Source organism: Coloeus monedula (assembly GCF_965178545.1).
Source record: "Coloeus monedula genome assembly, chromosome: 27".
In the NCBI taxonomy this organism is placed as follows: domain Eukaryota; kingdom Metazoa; phylum Chordata; class Aves; order Passeriformes; family Corvidae; genus Coloeus; species Coloeus monedula.
In genome coordinates this window covers 6,153,032-6,165,473 of record NC_138807.1, presented here as the reverse complement: position 1 = coordinate 6,165,473, position 12,442 = coordinate 6,153,032, and the positions used below count along the sequence as shown (strand labels likewise).

General features: G+C 46.0%; 1 protein-coding gene across 4 annotated transcripts in view; it reads right to left on the bottom strand.

Annotated features, from left to right (window-relative positions):
* KDM4B (lysine demethylase 4B) overlaps positions 1–12,442 on the bottom strand; it is a 71,004-nt gene that overhangs the window by 14,703 nt on the left and 43,859 nt on the right. For 2 of the 4 annotated variants that reach the window (XM_082297972.1, XM_082297975.1), the window contains exons 10-14: positions 12,124–12,156; positions 8,301–8,470; positions 3,674–4,158; positions 3,089–3,209; positions 147–325 (exon numbers count right to left, since the gene is read on the bottom strand). In XM_082297972.1, the coding sequence (XP_082154098.1) occupies positions 147–325; positions 3,089–3,209; positions 3,674–4,158; positions 8,301–8,470; positions 12,124–12,156 (988 nt within the window). The remainder of the gene's footprint in view (positions 1–146; positions 326–3,088; positions 3,210–3,673; positions 4,159–8,300; positions 8,471–12,123; positions 12,157–12,442) is intronic. The other 2 variants (XM_082297973.1, XM_082297974.1) reach the window with 2 other exon arrangements.

Sequence of the window (12,442 nt, the reverse complement as noted above, 5' to 3'; positions counted from 1 at the left end):
GCAATGGCACAGGCAAAAAACACGTGGATACAGACTGGGGGACGTGGCTTAGTGGTGAACATGGTGGTGGGGGATTGACAGCTGGACTTGATCCTAGAGCTCTTTTCCAACCTTAATGATTCCCTGCCTCTGTGACGAGGAATTACCTGGTTATAGGGGTAGAAGAGGGTGCAGACAGCACAGTATGGCTCACTCAGGGCAGCAGCTGCATTGAACTTCCTTTCAGCTGGGAAATTAAATGCTTTATTCTTCCACTGGAAGGAAAGTAAAGATTTCAAAGCCTCTGGATCACTCATATCTTCCTCTCCAGAAAATGGAAATGTTTCTAGAATGAAAAGGAAAAAAAAATCCCAACACAGTGGGCAGTCAGTAAAGGCAAAAGAGTTTATGGATAGAACAGGCAAAACGAGCAAGGCTGAGTTAAACAGCTCAGGTCTCAACAACACAAGAAGTGCAATAAATAAAAACATTCAACTCCTCCATGGTGTCTTATATGCCTACGCTCCAAATACTTCCTTAAATGGATAGAATCTCCCTTTTGGGGATAGACACACAAGTGGGACAGCAGTGACCTGAAGGAACTGGCCATGAGGAAGGAGAGAATGGAGATTTGCTGCCTTTGTAACTCCCTCCCCTTTCCAGCTGTGGGAACCTCCACCATCTTTTTAATGAAAATTTAATTTGAACTTCAGTAACTTCAAAACACATGATGCCAGTGCAAGGAAATCTGCCTTTTCTGTCTCTATCAAGGAGCTGCATTCTCTGGAAGGTGTGGATGCAGCTGGTGCTGGTGTGGCCAGGCCAGCTCCCAGCACCCAGCCTGACCCAACCCTCCCAAGGCGCATCCCAGACCTGCTCTGCACACAGAGACCCTGGCTGGGAGACACCCTGGGTTCAGTGCTCTGGTACAGCCACTACACCTCCCATTTGCATTCCCCACCATCCTTCCCTCTGCCAGAGCTCTGCCAGGGACTGCTCCCAGTAATTAGTTTGCTAATTCTTTATTTTATAAACCTTTAAAAGGTCCTTGGCATTTCACGATTAAACCACTGCAGAATCCATTTGTGGCAGTCTGGGGGTCCAAGTTTCTTACCCTTCCTTACGAAGGAGTTTTGAGTCACTGTAAGTGTTAAAGAAATTTTCCACACAAGGCTGAGTGTAAATCACTCCCTGCATCACCAATCTGCAAAGTTTCCAAAAGAACAGGGAACTCAAAAACATCTTGGAAGAACATTATCCCCAGAGCTCAGCACATTAAACCAAATTGTTCACTGCTTCACTGTTAATTACTGGAAATAAGCAGTTTATGTTCTGCTCTACAAGTTCAAGTCTCCTCCCCAGTTCTCCCTCCCTTTGAAGATTTTTTGACTCTCGGGTTACCTGAAAGGATAAAAGGAACCTGGAGTAAAACATTAATGGCTGAGTTTACATCTCAGATTTTAAATGTTGCCCATAACATATTTGTCAGACAATGTGGAAATTGTATTGTGTTTAATGAATCCCTTTTTTGAGGTGATGAGTGCTGGCTGTGTGGCTCTGTCACATTTCATGGGAGGGCTATTTCCTAAAACGTGTCTTATCTTGTTTATTTTTAAGACGTGAACCAAAAACCATGTTTCTCCAAATTTCAGTCGAGGCACATCAGGTGACAGGCCAGGATTAACGATACCAGTGAAATCAGTGAAACCAGCAGCCTAATCCAGAGTGACAGAGAGAGAGAAAAAAGGGAACGACTGTCGCATGTTATCACCTTCACTCCTCCCAGGATGGATCCAGGGGGACACTCAGCTTTCAGGATGGCTCCCACATTGCAAGCAAATGGAAGAGACAAAACAATTTGTCTGGGCTGAATCCTTGTGTAACACGTCCCTTAATTTACATGCTCACTGTTCCTCCTGCAGCCTGCAGATTATCCTTGCACATCACTCCCTGAAAAAGCCTGGAGTGCAGAGAGCTGCCTCTATTCCCTGGTGGGGAGGGAAGAATCTGTTTGATCAGATTTTGCCCAGCAGAGCTGTAAATCAGTCCCCAAGAAATGCCAGCTTAAAGAAGAGCTGCTCCTGCTCCACCAGCCAAGTCCCCAAACACCATCCAACAAGTCAAAGCAGTGAGAAGAATCTGCCTAATGAGTATCCCCCAGCACAGAGTTGGTTCCAAGGTCTCACACCAAAACAAGATAACAAGTCTCAGCAGCCTCTCCGTGCTTCACTCCACGTTACACATTTGGAAGGCATCAAATGCATCCTCCTTGGTGAGGAAAGGGAGCTCTGTGTGTACAGGAGAAGCCCTTCCTGCAGGAGGCTGCTCTAAAATCTATGGATATGTTCCTGAAGGAAAGTGAACAGGAAAGATGTTGTCCTTTGGAATGAGGAGTTGTGAGTAGGGACTGCCAGCTACACCCACGTCCCTGCCCCAGCACACAAAAGCTCCTTACTGGGGGCTTGTCCATATTCTGAGTAATCTATAACGTGGGGAAGGCCTCAAAGTGGGAAATTACACACAAAACAGAGTGAAAGGTAAGAATCTTTTCATTCCCCTTGGTCCAGACTGCCAGGGCATTCACAAGGACTGGAATGTGGGAAAAGAAGAATCAGTGATGTACAGTTAAACACTGAAAAACATTTTAATTTTCATTTCTGCATCTGCCAAGAAAAGTTGGACCCCAACGCTGACATGAATTAGGAGCCAACCAAAAGGTTAGAATTGACTTTCCCCACACACATGAGAGCAGACCTGACCTCCACTGCCTCCAAGGGGAACAAACCTCATCCCACTGCAATATCCGAGACAGAGCTTTGCCTTTAAGATTTTATTTTCTGCAAACTCTTTTTTCCCTTTGCCCAAAATGCTGCCTCATTCTGCAGCCAGCAAAATATTTTTCTTGAGTGAAAAAAGGGTGGGAGGTGAGAAGTGACACCTCCCACAGAGGAGTTTTGTTTCCAGCTGGGTTATCAAAATGGGAACACGCTGCATTTCCTACCAGCTAAGTGTAACACACAGAGTTTCAGGCCACCCAGTTTTGTCAAAGGTTTCAGCAATTCCTTGGGTCAGACGGGACATCCACACATCCCCGGTGCTGCTCACTCACCCTCGTCACTCGAGGTCTCCTGTTTGACCACGGACAGCGGGGAGCGGGTCGGGGGTTTGCCCAGCGGGTGCCGGCGGCTCTTCTTGATCTCCATCTTCATCTTGGAGAAGGCAGAAGCAGCCTGGAAGGAAGCACAACAAGCTGGATGGGCACCCCAAAGAAGGGAACAGGACAAGAGAGGCAGAGCCCTCGTCAAGAAGAGTTCTTGGATTCACACAGCAAACTTTTCTCTGACTTTTGGCTGAACCACTAAAGCCTTCTGAGCCAACTCCTGGAGCAAATAAAAGCCAAAACTAACTCTTAAGAAGTCGCGTAAACTACAGAGTTTTCTCCAAATCAGGACAGCCTCAGAACATCTGCAAGCTGCCAGTTCCATCAGCTTGTGAAAAGTCTGCTCAAACACATACACAGCTGGGAACTCCATGGAAATCCCAGACTGGTTTGGGTTGGAAGGGACCCTAAAGCCGATCCAGGTCCAACCCCGCCACAGGCCAGCCTGCCACCCACTAGAGCAGGCTGTGTTCCCATCCAGCCTGGCCACGGAACTGTCGCCACCTCGGCCATGGCAACCTGTGACCCACTGACCTCTGCAGTGACCTCTGCGTGCTCCGCCTCGGCGCTCTCCTCGTCCTTGCCGGGGCTCTCGAGCGGGCCCTGCTCGCGCCAGCCCAGGCCCTTCTGCGTGGCGAACTGCTCGAAGGCCTGCTGGCAGGACATGCGCTCCTTGTCGAACACCACCTTCTTGCTGCGGGGCACCACGTACAGCATGGGGATGATGGGCCGCGGTTTGAAGTCGTCCTCCTCGGCCGGCGCCTCCGAGGGCTGCACGACGTTCAGGGGGGCCGGGGGCCGGCCCTGCCCCGCGCCCGGGGCTGTTGGTGGTCCCGGTGGCCCCGGGGGCCGCGCTGCCCCCGGCCCATCCTCGGGCAGCGGCTGCTGCGGGGCCGGGGCGGGCCCCGGGCGCTGCACGGGGGGCTGAGGGGCTGCCAGGGGGTGCTGGGGGAACAGGTGCTTCTTCTTCCTCTCGCCCTTCACCTTGGGCGGCCGCGCCTTGGCCTTGCACTCCCCTGCTGGAGAGAAAGGCGACACTGAGCTCCCAGGGCTCCTGGGAATGCAGCATTTCTCTCCTTTCTAAGAGCCCAGCGCTGGGCTAGCACGTTCCATCAGGGAATTAGGGGCACTCTGAAAGCTGCGCCTCAGCACTGACCTAGAGAAGCCACTTCAGAAAGAAAATATTTGTGTCATTTCTATGGACTATTCAATTCCTGACTGGAGCACAAAGGCTGCTAAAAGCAATGTTTCCTGGAGGGAAAATACCTAAATCCCTAAGAAACTGGACAGTGTGCCAAAAAACCTGTAATATGTCACATTAGCCATGACTCTGTGTTTCAAGTTTTCTGTCCTCCAAAGTCAGGGGCACAAAACCATCCACTGGGGTACAGGAAAGAAACATTTTTGTACCGTTAATAAAGTATATTTTTTAAACAGTATTTTTTTAATCTTTATGCCTTCCTTTTAGAACCTCTGTTTTTCTGTATATTCATAATGGGCATATTAGCACAGAAATACACAAGTACATGTGTATTGCTGTGCTATATATGAATAAATGTGTATATAAATAAAGACATACATCAGGAGGTGTGCTCAACATTTTTTGCTGATAAGGAGGCACAATCAAAACAGTTTGGAGCCCCCCATTCTGTATCAGTGGTTTGCTGCTCCCTGTACTTGCAAGCACAGCTCTTATCTGGGCATTACCGTGTGTCAATGCACCCAACAGCCCCAGGAAATGAAGAACTGAACAGAGATACCTGAATCATTATTACCCAAAGATTTCTGCTATCAAGTCTTTTTAAAAAATGCTTTTAAAGCATAAATCAGGTACAGCACTGAGCTCAGCTGGATCCTGAGATATCCTTCACTCACGCTCATGTCCTTGTTTCTCCCAGCTCACTGTCACTCAGTTTATCTGCACAGCCCTCATGGATGTGACAACACTTCTTGAGCAGATAAACATCTCAATACTGTCACCAGAGGCAGTACTGGCCTGCAAAAGTCTTCCCCACCTCTCTTCTGTGTGAAGGAATCCACACACTCCCATTTTACAGCAATGATTGCAATTCCTGCTCTCCACTGAGGGGGTGTCTCTAGGCTGGGGCAATCAGGGACACCCTGTTCACCCCAATGAAGAATTTTCATCAACCCCAACCCACCCAGACCCCTCCACTTCAGGCCCACTTCTGGCTACATCAAACCTCACTAGCCCAACCCATGAATGGAAAATCAGAATAACCACCACACATAGAGGTTTCTGCAGGAAGAAGGGTGAATAATCCCACAATAGGATAAAATCCCTGCTGAAAACCCCTAGGGAACACCTTAACCCCAGCATTTCCCAGAAGTCTGATCACTTTATTTACACTAACTTATAAAAATGGGAAGAAGTTCAACTCAAATAATTATAGTTGTACTCGTGTAGGCAGTCCCTCAGATAAACTGGTTTGTTCTATCACAGAGAAAGGAATATTGAATTTCCTTAGAGAAACAAACATATTGAATGAAAGGCAAATTGGATTTCTCCCCAGTTGCACAAAACCAGATCATATTTACTCTCTATACACTCCAAGAATTCTCTCCCCAACAGCACCACAAATGCCATTCACCAGCTTTATTGACTTCTAAAGGGTAATTTGACAGCAGCTGGCACAGAGAACTGTGCTTGAAAGTTTTTGCATTAAGATGAACAAACGAGTTTGCAAGTGAATCTATGGAATCAGAAGCCAGGAAAAAGGGAGGCAAAATTCCAAGAGTCTATCTGGCTATCCTGAACACTTCTAGGAAGGAAAAGGATCTGAAGGCACAAATGCACAGGTAGGTTAAGAGAGGAATGTCTCTCCTGCCCTTCCAGTGCAGGAGGATGGCAGGTGTAGAGCTGGGGCACAAGGAGAGCACGAGTGGCAGTGCTGTGCTGCCTGTCCAGGGACAATCTGAAATCCTCAACAGAGCTCAGGAAACCGAGGAGCAGCTGAGGGAGCTGGGAAAGGGGCTCAGCCTGGAGCAAAGGAGGCTCAGGGGGGACCTTGTGGCTCTGCACAACTCCCTGACAGGAGGGGGCAGCTGGGGGGGGTCAGGCTCTGCTCCCAGGGAACAACAGGACAAGGGGGAACGGCCTCAAATTGCACCAGAGGAGCTTCAGGTTGGACATCAGGATGAATTTCTCCCAGGAAAGGGTGGTGAGGCACTGGAAAGGGCTGCCCAGGGAGGTGGCGGAGTCCCCAGCCCTGGAGGTGGCACTCAGGTTTGCAGGGCCCTTCCTGGGCACAGCCCCACAGGGAAGAGCTGCTGACTCACAGGAGGCATCTGGGCACACCCAGACAAGGGCAAAGCCTCAACACTCTCCTTCCTAATGTCCCAAGACAACCTGCTAAGAATTCTAAATATATTAATAGCAACATAATAAATTATGAATATAAAGCTGAGTCATAAAAACCAAAAGTAAACACCATAAGGGATCTGGGTCAGAAATCCTGAAAACCTCAAGTTATAAATACTCAGCTTGTCCAAATAGCCAACACAAAGCACGAGACGTACTTTGGAACCATGATCACTTTGAAATCTCATTCTTTCTCCTTCTCAAGGTCATCTCTTCTGGTGTAATAGAAAATCAAGACAAACAAAACCAGGGAAATAAAGAAAGGAAGTGCAGGAGGTGGGGGAGCAGAATTGCCATGAGCAGGGCCATCCAAACAAATGTTGGTTTTTTCTTCAAAATGAAGCCCTAAGACACTGGTGAGAGGAAATGCAGACAGCAGGATGTGGAAAACCAGAGAAGTCATTGGGATTTAATTGCTGTATTGCAGTAGGAAAGCTGAATATTTGCTAACAGCCACACCAAGCTGGAGCTTGCTCCAGTGGCACTTCTGCAGTGGTGCTGAAAATAAGCTCTTCCCTCCTGAGCTAACAGTTAAAGAGCTCTTAAGAAGTAGTGGAAGAGTATGATTTGGAAGCCATTCAGCTAGAACAGAGTTTTTATTATTCCTTGGCCATTCTAATGATCTCAGATCTGTCCTTGTCACTTATCTCTCGTCTCCGAAGAAAAATCAGCATTTTCGGGCCATTTATTAAAAGCATCAAGTGTTAAACTTGTACAAGAGCTAAGAGCAGACAATTTAACACACTGCTGATGCTTTCAGGCTTCGGGCAATAGAAATTAAGTACCTGCACTGTGCAACAATGGTTCTCCACTCCTTATTTCCCATGAAAAGAGAAAATACACTGTCTAGCTGAGAGACTCTGAACAAAGCCCTCAATTCTCTTCCCAGAGCTTCCACTGATTTCCTTTAAGATCATTATCGAGGTTCTCTAAGCGGTTTGCAGCATCAGTTTCTCCAAAGGCTAAACAAATAATGGGTAAGTACAATAGATGTAAATTAATTCCCTGTAAGCAGTGCTGGAGAAGCCTCCAAGAGGGAGTGAGTGTGCCACAGACACAAAAAACATTTAACCACACATTTGGGGGGAAAAAAGCAGATTTTTTCCTAGCAAGAACTCCAACCTTTTCTACACAGCCAAGAAAAAGGTGCCACAGAAAGAGCCCCCTGCACAATGGTTGTGTTCAGGCCTTGGGACTGAATGTGCAGAAGGAATCCCAAAGGGTTGGGAGTTGTCATGGCCCGGGTTTATTTTCAGCAAAGGTTTTATATTTCATGCAGAGGAAGCTGAAAAGCTTCCCTGCTCCAGCTAAACTTGACAAAACCCAAGTGGGACTCGTGCAGCAGCTGTGGATCCCACCCAAACTGAGGCTCACTGGATTCAGTCTCTGAAAAATGGGAACAAAGGGAGGGGAAGAGGAAAGATTAATTGCACAAGGCAGTGCACAAATCATTCTTTTTCAGAGCAGGATACAAAAATACACTTATTTGTTTCCCTATGAAGTAATTTAAAATATTCCTCACATAATATATATATTTACAGTCCTGTAATAGTTTGGGCCTATAGAATTCTCAAGCCCTGCCAAAAAAGCTATTTGGATTGAATCCTTAAAGAGAGGGAAAAATCAATTGCTGCTGTGAATGATGACATATTTCAGCGAGCAGAGATTTAATATCAGGGAAAACTCTGCTGATATTTCAACAGAAATAAACAGCAGCAGACAGGTTATTTACAGAGATGTTTTAGAGCTCTCCCCAGCTCTTCACTGGTCTGGCCTCACCTTCTCCCTCCATCCCTTTGCTTCTCTCCTCTTCCTCCAGATCCGGCCCCCTTTTCAGCTCCTCTTTTACTTTCACATCTTCCAAGGCAGTTTCAATAGCCATGACATCCCCAAGAGACTTTTGATCCTCTGTTTTGTGTCTTCTGGGTTGACTTCTTTTTCTGTGAGACCTGAAAGTACAGAAGTGTGATTTGACACAAAAGAACAGCCTTCAAAATAGAAAATCATCACTGACTTAAAAAGCTGAATACAAAACAAAAGGATCTTCTTTGGAGGGAAAACACAAGGTAGCTAAAATAGCTACAGGGCAGACGACATATCTGAAAGGGAACAGATGAACCTTGCATAACACAACATTTAAGATCCATTCACAGCAGCCATTAATTGTCTGAGTTTCCTGAAGAGCTTTTTCCTACCATTACTAATATAAGCTCACAAGCTGCAGTTAAAGTGATTTTAATTGTGTTTTCAATCTATTTTGCTTGTATTTCAAAATACAGATGAAAACTTGTTTAAATCTCTCTTTCATCCTCTGCCTCCATTCCATTATTTCTTTTCATTCTGTCCGTGCCTCCCTTTGGCAAACTGCTGGAAGTCTGCAAAACATCATCTTCCAGCTCTGAGACATTACCCAGCACTGCCAGCTCCCCAAAACACACTATAATGAATGCTCAGAGCAAAATCAATAGGCAGTCTATGATTTTTCAGCAGTAAATTCAGAAGGTCCAAGGCCTTGAAGAAATCCAACAAAAAATATGCATATTAATAAGAACAGACAAATACTAACAAGGCAATAGCAATGCTGTTCATTCTTTTTTAAGTCAATGCCACTAAGGCAAAGATTACAGGAGCCACAATGCGAAGAGAAATGGAAATTCAGAAGTCAGGACAAGATTTTTGGTTGGGAACTGTAAGAAGCCAAGTACCCACACAGACACTCCCCACTGCTCAAGAGGGACAGGCAGGGAACACTGGAAGAACAAGAGCCAGAAACTTGTAAGTCAAGACAAATGCAGTTTAATAGGTGAAGGAAAGAATGAAAAAAGAAAGAAAGAAGCCCAGGAAACCCACTCACCACCTCCCCAGGCAGAGCAATGCCCAGCCAGTCCCCAAAAATGGCACCTCAGAAGCCAACCCCCTCCTTCCTCCTCTCTCCCAGTTTTTATTGCTCCCCATAACATTTTATGGCACAGAATTTCCCCTTGGCCACTTGGGGCCAGCTGGGTCCCCTCCCCACCTCTCGCCCACCCCCAGGGTCTTGCTGGGCCAGAGTGGGACAAGATAAAGCCTTGACACTGTGCAAGCAACAGCCAAAACTTCAGAGCCTTATCAGCACTGGGCAGCCCCAAATCCCAGTAACTCCATCCCAGCCAGCCCCAGCACAGGGTTTTTGCAGAATCTATAAAATTGCTCCTTGAATTTCAGGTTTAAATCTAACAAGTTCTCTTTTTCCAAAAGGATTGATTCAGAAACTTGCAATTTTTACCCCATTTTTAGCGTGTAAGCACTTCTTCTTTGGTTTAAAGCAGCATTTTCCTGATGGCCTCACATCCACCATCGTGTGACAAAGACTAAAACACACTTTACTCATCAGCCCCAAAGTCTAGAAAAGCTGAAAAGCAGCTCCCCATCCTCAGAGCCCAGAAAACTCAACTGCTAATTAGATTTGGAGCACAACAGAGTTAAGAGCCCTTAATCAGCTTTTAAACTGACAAAGAAGGGAGAAAAAAATTCAACCTGAGATGAATGATGAATAGAAAAGCAAGTTGATCCATATGCACGGGGACCTCTAATTGCCAGACTCTGAGCAGATGGTGGCCCTGCAAGAAGAGCTGGTGCCTTCACACCTGCAGGACAGTCATTAGCAGGAACAGGGGCTGAACCCAGAAGGATCAGCTCTGCTCTTCACCCATATTCCAAGAACACACCACCTTCCCTGGGAGGGGAAAGTAGGGTGGGAGGTGAAGATAAAGCTGTAAGACTTTGCCATTGCAGCTGGAACTTTCCGTAGCTGAAGGAGGAGCAGAGTCAAGCATTACAAGCTGGTTTTAGCAAAGTGTGTTTTATTCCTGTGGTGTGGAAATGCCAGGCAAAAATTACAACACAGAGCTTTATACTCACAGGTTAGAAAAAAGATCTGTTTTGCACTGGTCTTCTCACTCAGGGGTTGTGGGGGAGAGGCAGAAAGCTCAGCATTTAAAGAAAGTGCTTCCAGAACTACAGGCTGAATGCTGAGCACTTCCAGAAGCGAAGCTGTTCTGTGTCTGACAGAATTCACACACCAGAAATGGGCTGGTGGGGACTGGACTAAAACAGTCTCTTGCTGAAGCCATAAAGTAAACAAAGTTGGGTTTTTCAAGGTAACCAAGTCTGACTGACCTTAGAGAGGAAATAACACCTCTCTGCAGAGTTTAAAAGCTCCATTTTTCCAAGAGAGCTGACAAAAAAGCAGCATTTGTACTCTTTGAAGAACAGAGCACAAAGTGACTTAAATTAAGTAGCTACAACTGTGAAGAGGTTTGGGCAGAGGTGAATCCCATCCCTCCATCCTGCTGAGAAAAGTCAGGCTTCAAGTAAAACGATGTCTTGGAAAGACATAAGCACAGGAGAAAGTACTGCTACAGAGTATTGAACAGCTCCAAAACTGCTTCAGGATAATGCTGGAATAATCCAGGAAACACTGAACAGATAAGCAAAAAAAGTACCTAGATCTTTTGCAATAGGCTCGGGTTGAGAGGGAGGCTTCTCTGCTGGGTAATAGGCTCAGGGAGGGAAAATAATCCTCGGTGTTCATACAGTACCTTACACTGTGCAAACACCAGATACATCAGGAACCCTGAACAGGCACAGGCAGCAAAGAGATTCCCAACTTCAGATGAGGAGGAAACAGCTCCAGGAACCCACTGGGGTTCACTCATTGCCCAGAGAGCACCAAAGGCAACTTCTGACTCTGAGATTACACTGCTTTTCCTGAAGCTCCCTGCAGCAGGAATAGCTGAAAACATTTTAGGAATACAACATTGCAGGGGTCAGTCTTCTTCCAAACATCATCTTTATGATGTCTTTTGCAGCATAGGTTTAGTGGGGCACACACTTTCCCCCTTCAGCATTTGTAAAATAATAATGGACAAATCATTTCATGTAGGAAACACAAGACACAGGACCCCAGTCCAAAGCTCACTGGTAACTGAAACTCCTGGAAGACAAATACCAGTGAGAGAGAGACTTTAAGATATTTTAGTTATGCTGCTTTGTTCTTTACTATTGCCTAACTAAGTCAGCTATCATCCAATTATCAGGTTTTTAAACTTGGGTAACAGGAATGAGAATGATGGAAAAAAGGAGGATATGGAGGGTAAGGAAGTGCACACGCTTTAAAGTGGGCTTTAAAGCCCCGGGATGGTTCCATTTCCTAAAATCTCATTCTTCAAGCAAGCTTGTGGAGGAAGGGAAGTTCTCCCACCAGCTGCCCATGGCCAAAGCACTACAGTACAACACACTTTGAGTCAGCAGCAGCATTTTTATCAGTGACCAGTTCCCTTTACCCACACCCAGTTACCATCACACACCCCTGCCAGCCCAGCACAGGAACTCAAGAGTGAAAACCAGAAGAGCCACAAGACAGTTGAGGTTCTCCAGTGATGGAAGAGATCACAGAAATCCAAACCAAGATGAAGCCTGAGGAACCTCAAGGCCCAAAGATTTCCCGAAGGCTTTCATGAAAAACTCAGTGACAGAGGAAAAGAGTCCCAGAGTTACTATTTTAAGAAATTTGCCAGGAAAAAGAATGAAGTGATTGAAGTTGCTGAGGGAAGTCACATACCGGTGTTTGTTGTCCTCTTCCTCATCTCCTATCCTATAAAGCAAGATTCCAACAGGAAAAGGTTAGCATGCCAAATTTTAAATTCAAGCATGCTGTAACACAAAAATCACAGACTTGTAGAAAATTAATACAAAGATCAAAGGAAGCACAGAAAGGCATGCAGAAAATCCCCTTTGCAACTGATGGGCTTTTTTTAACTCCTGCTTTCTGATCAGTGAAGCTCTAAATGTTCACTATAGATTTTTGTCTTCCAGGATAAGAGATGAGATGTGAGGGGGCACAAGGAGTCTCACTTTGAAAAACATGTGCTTTTATAACA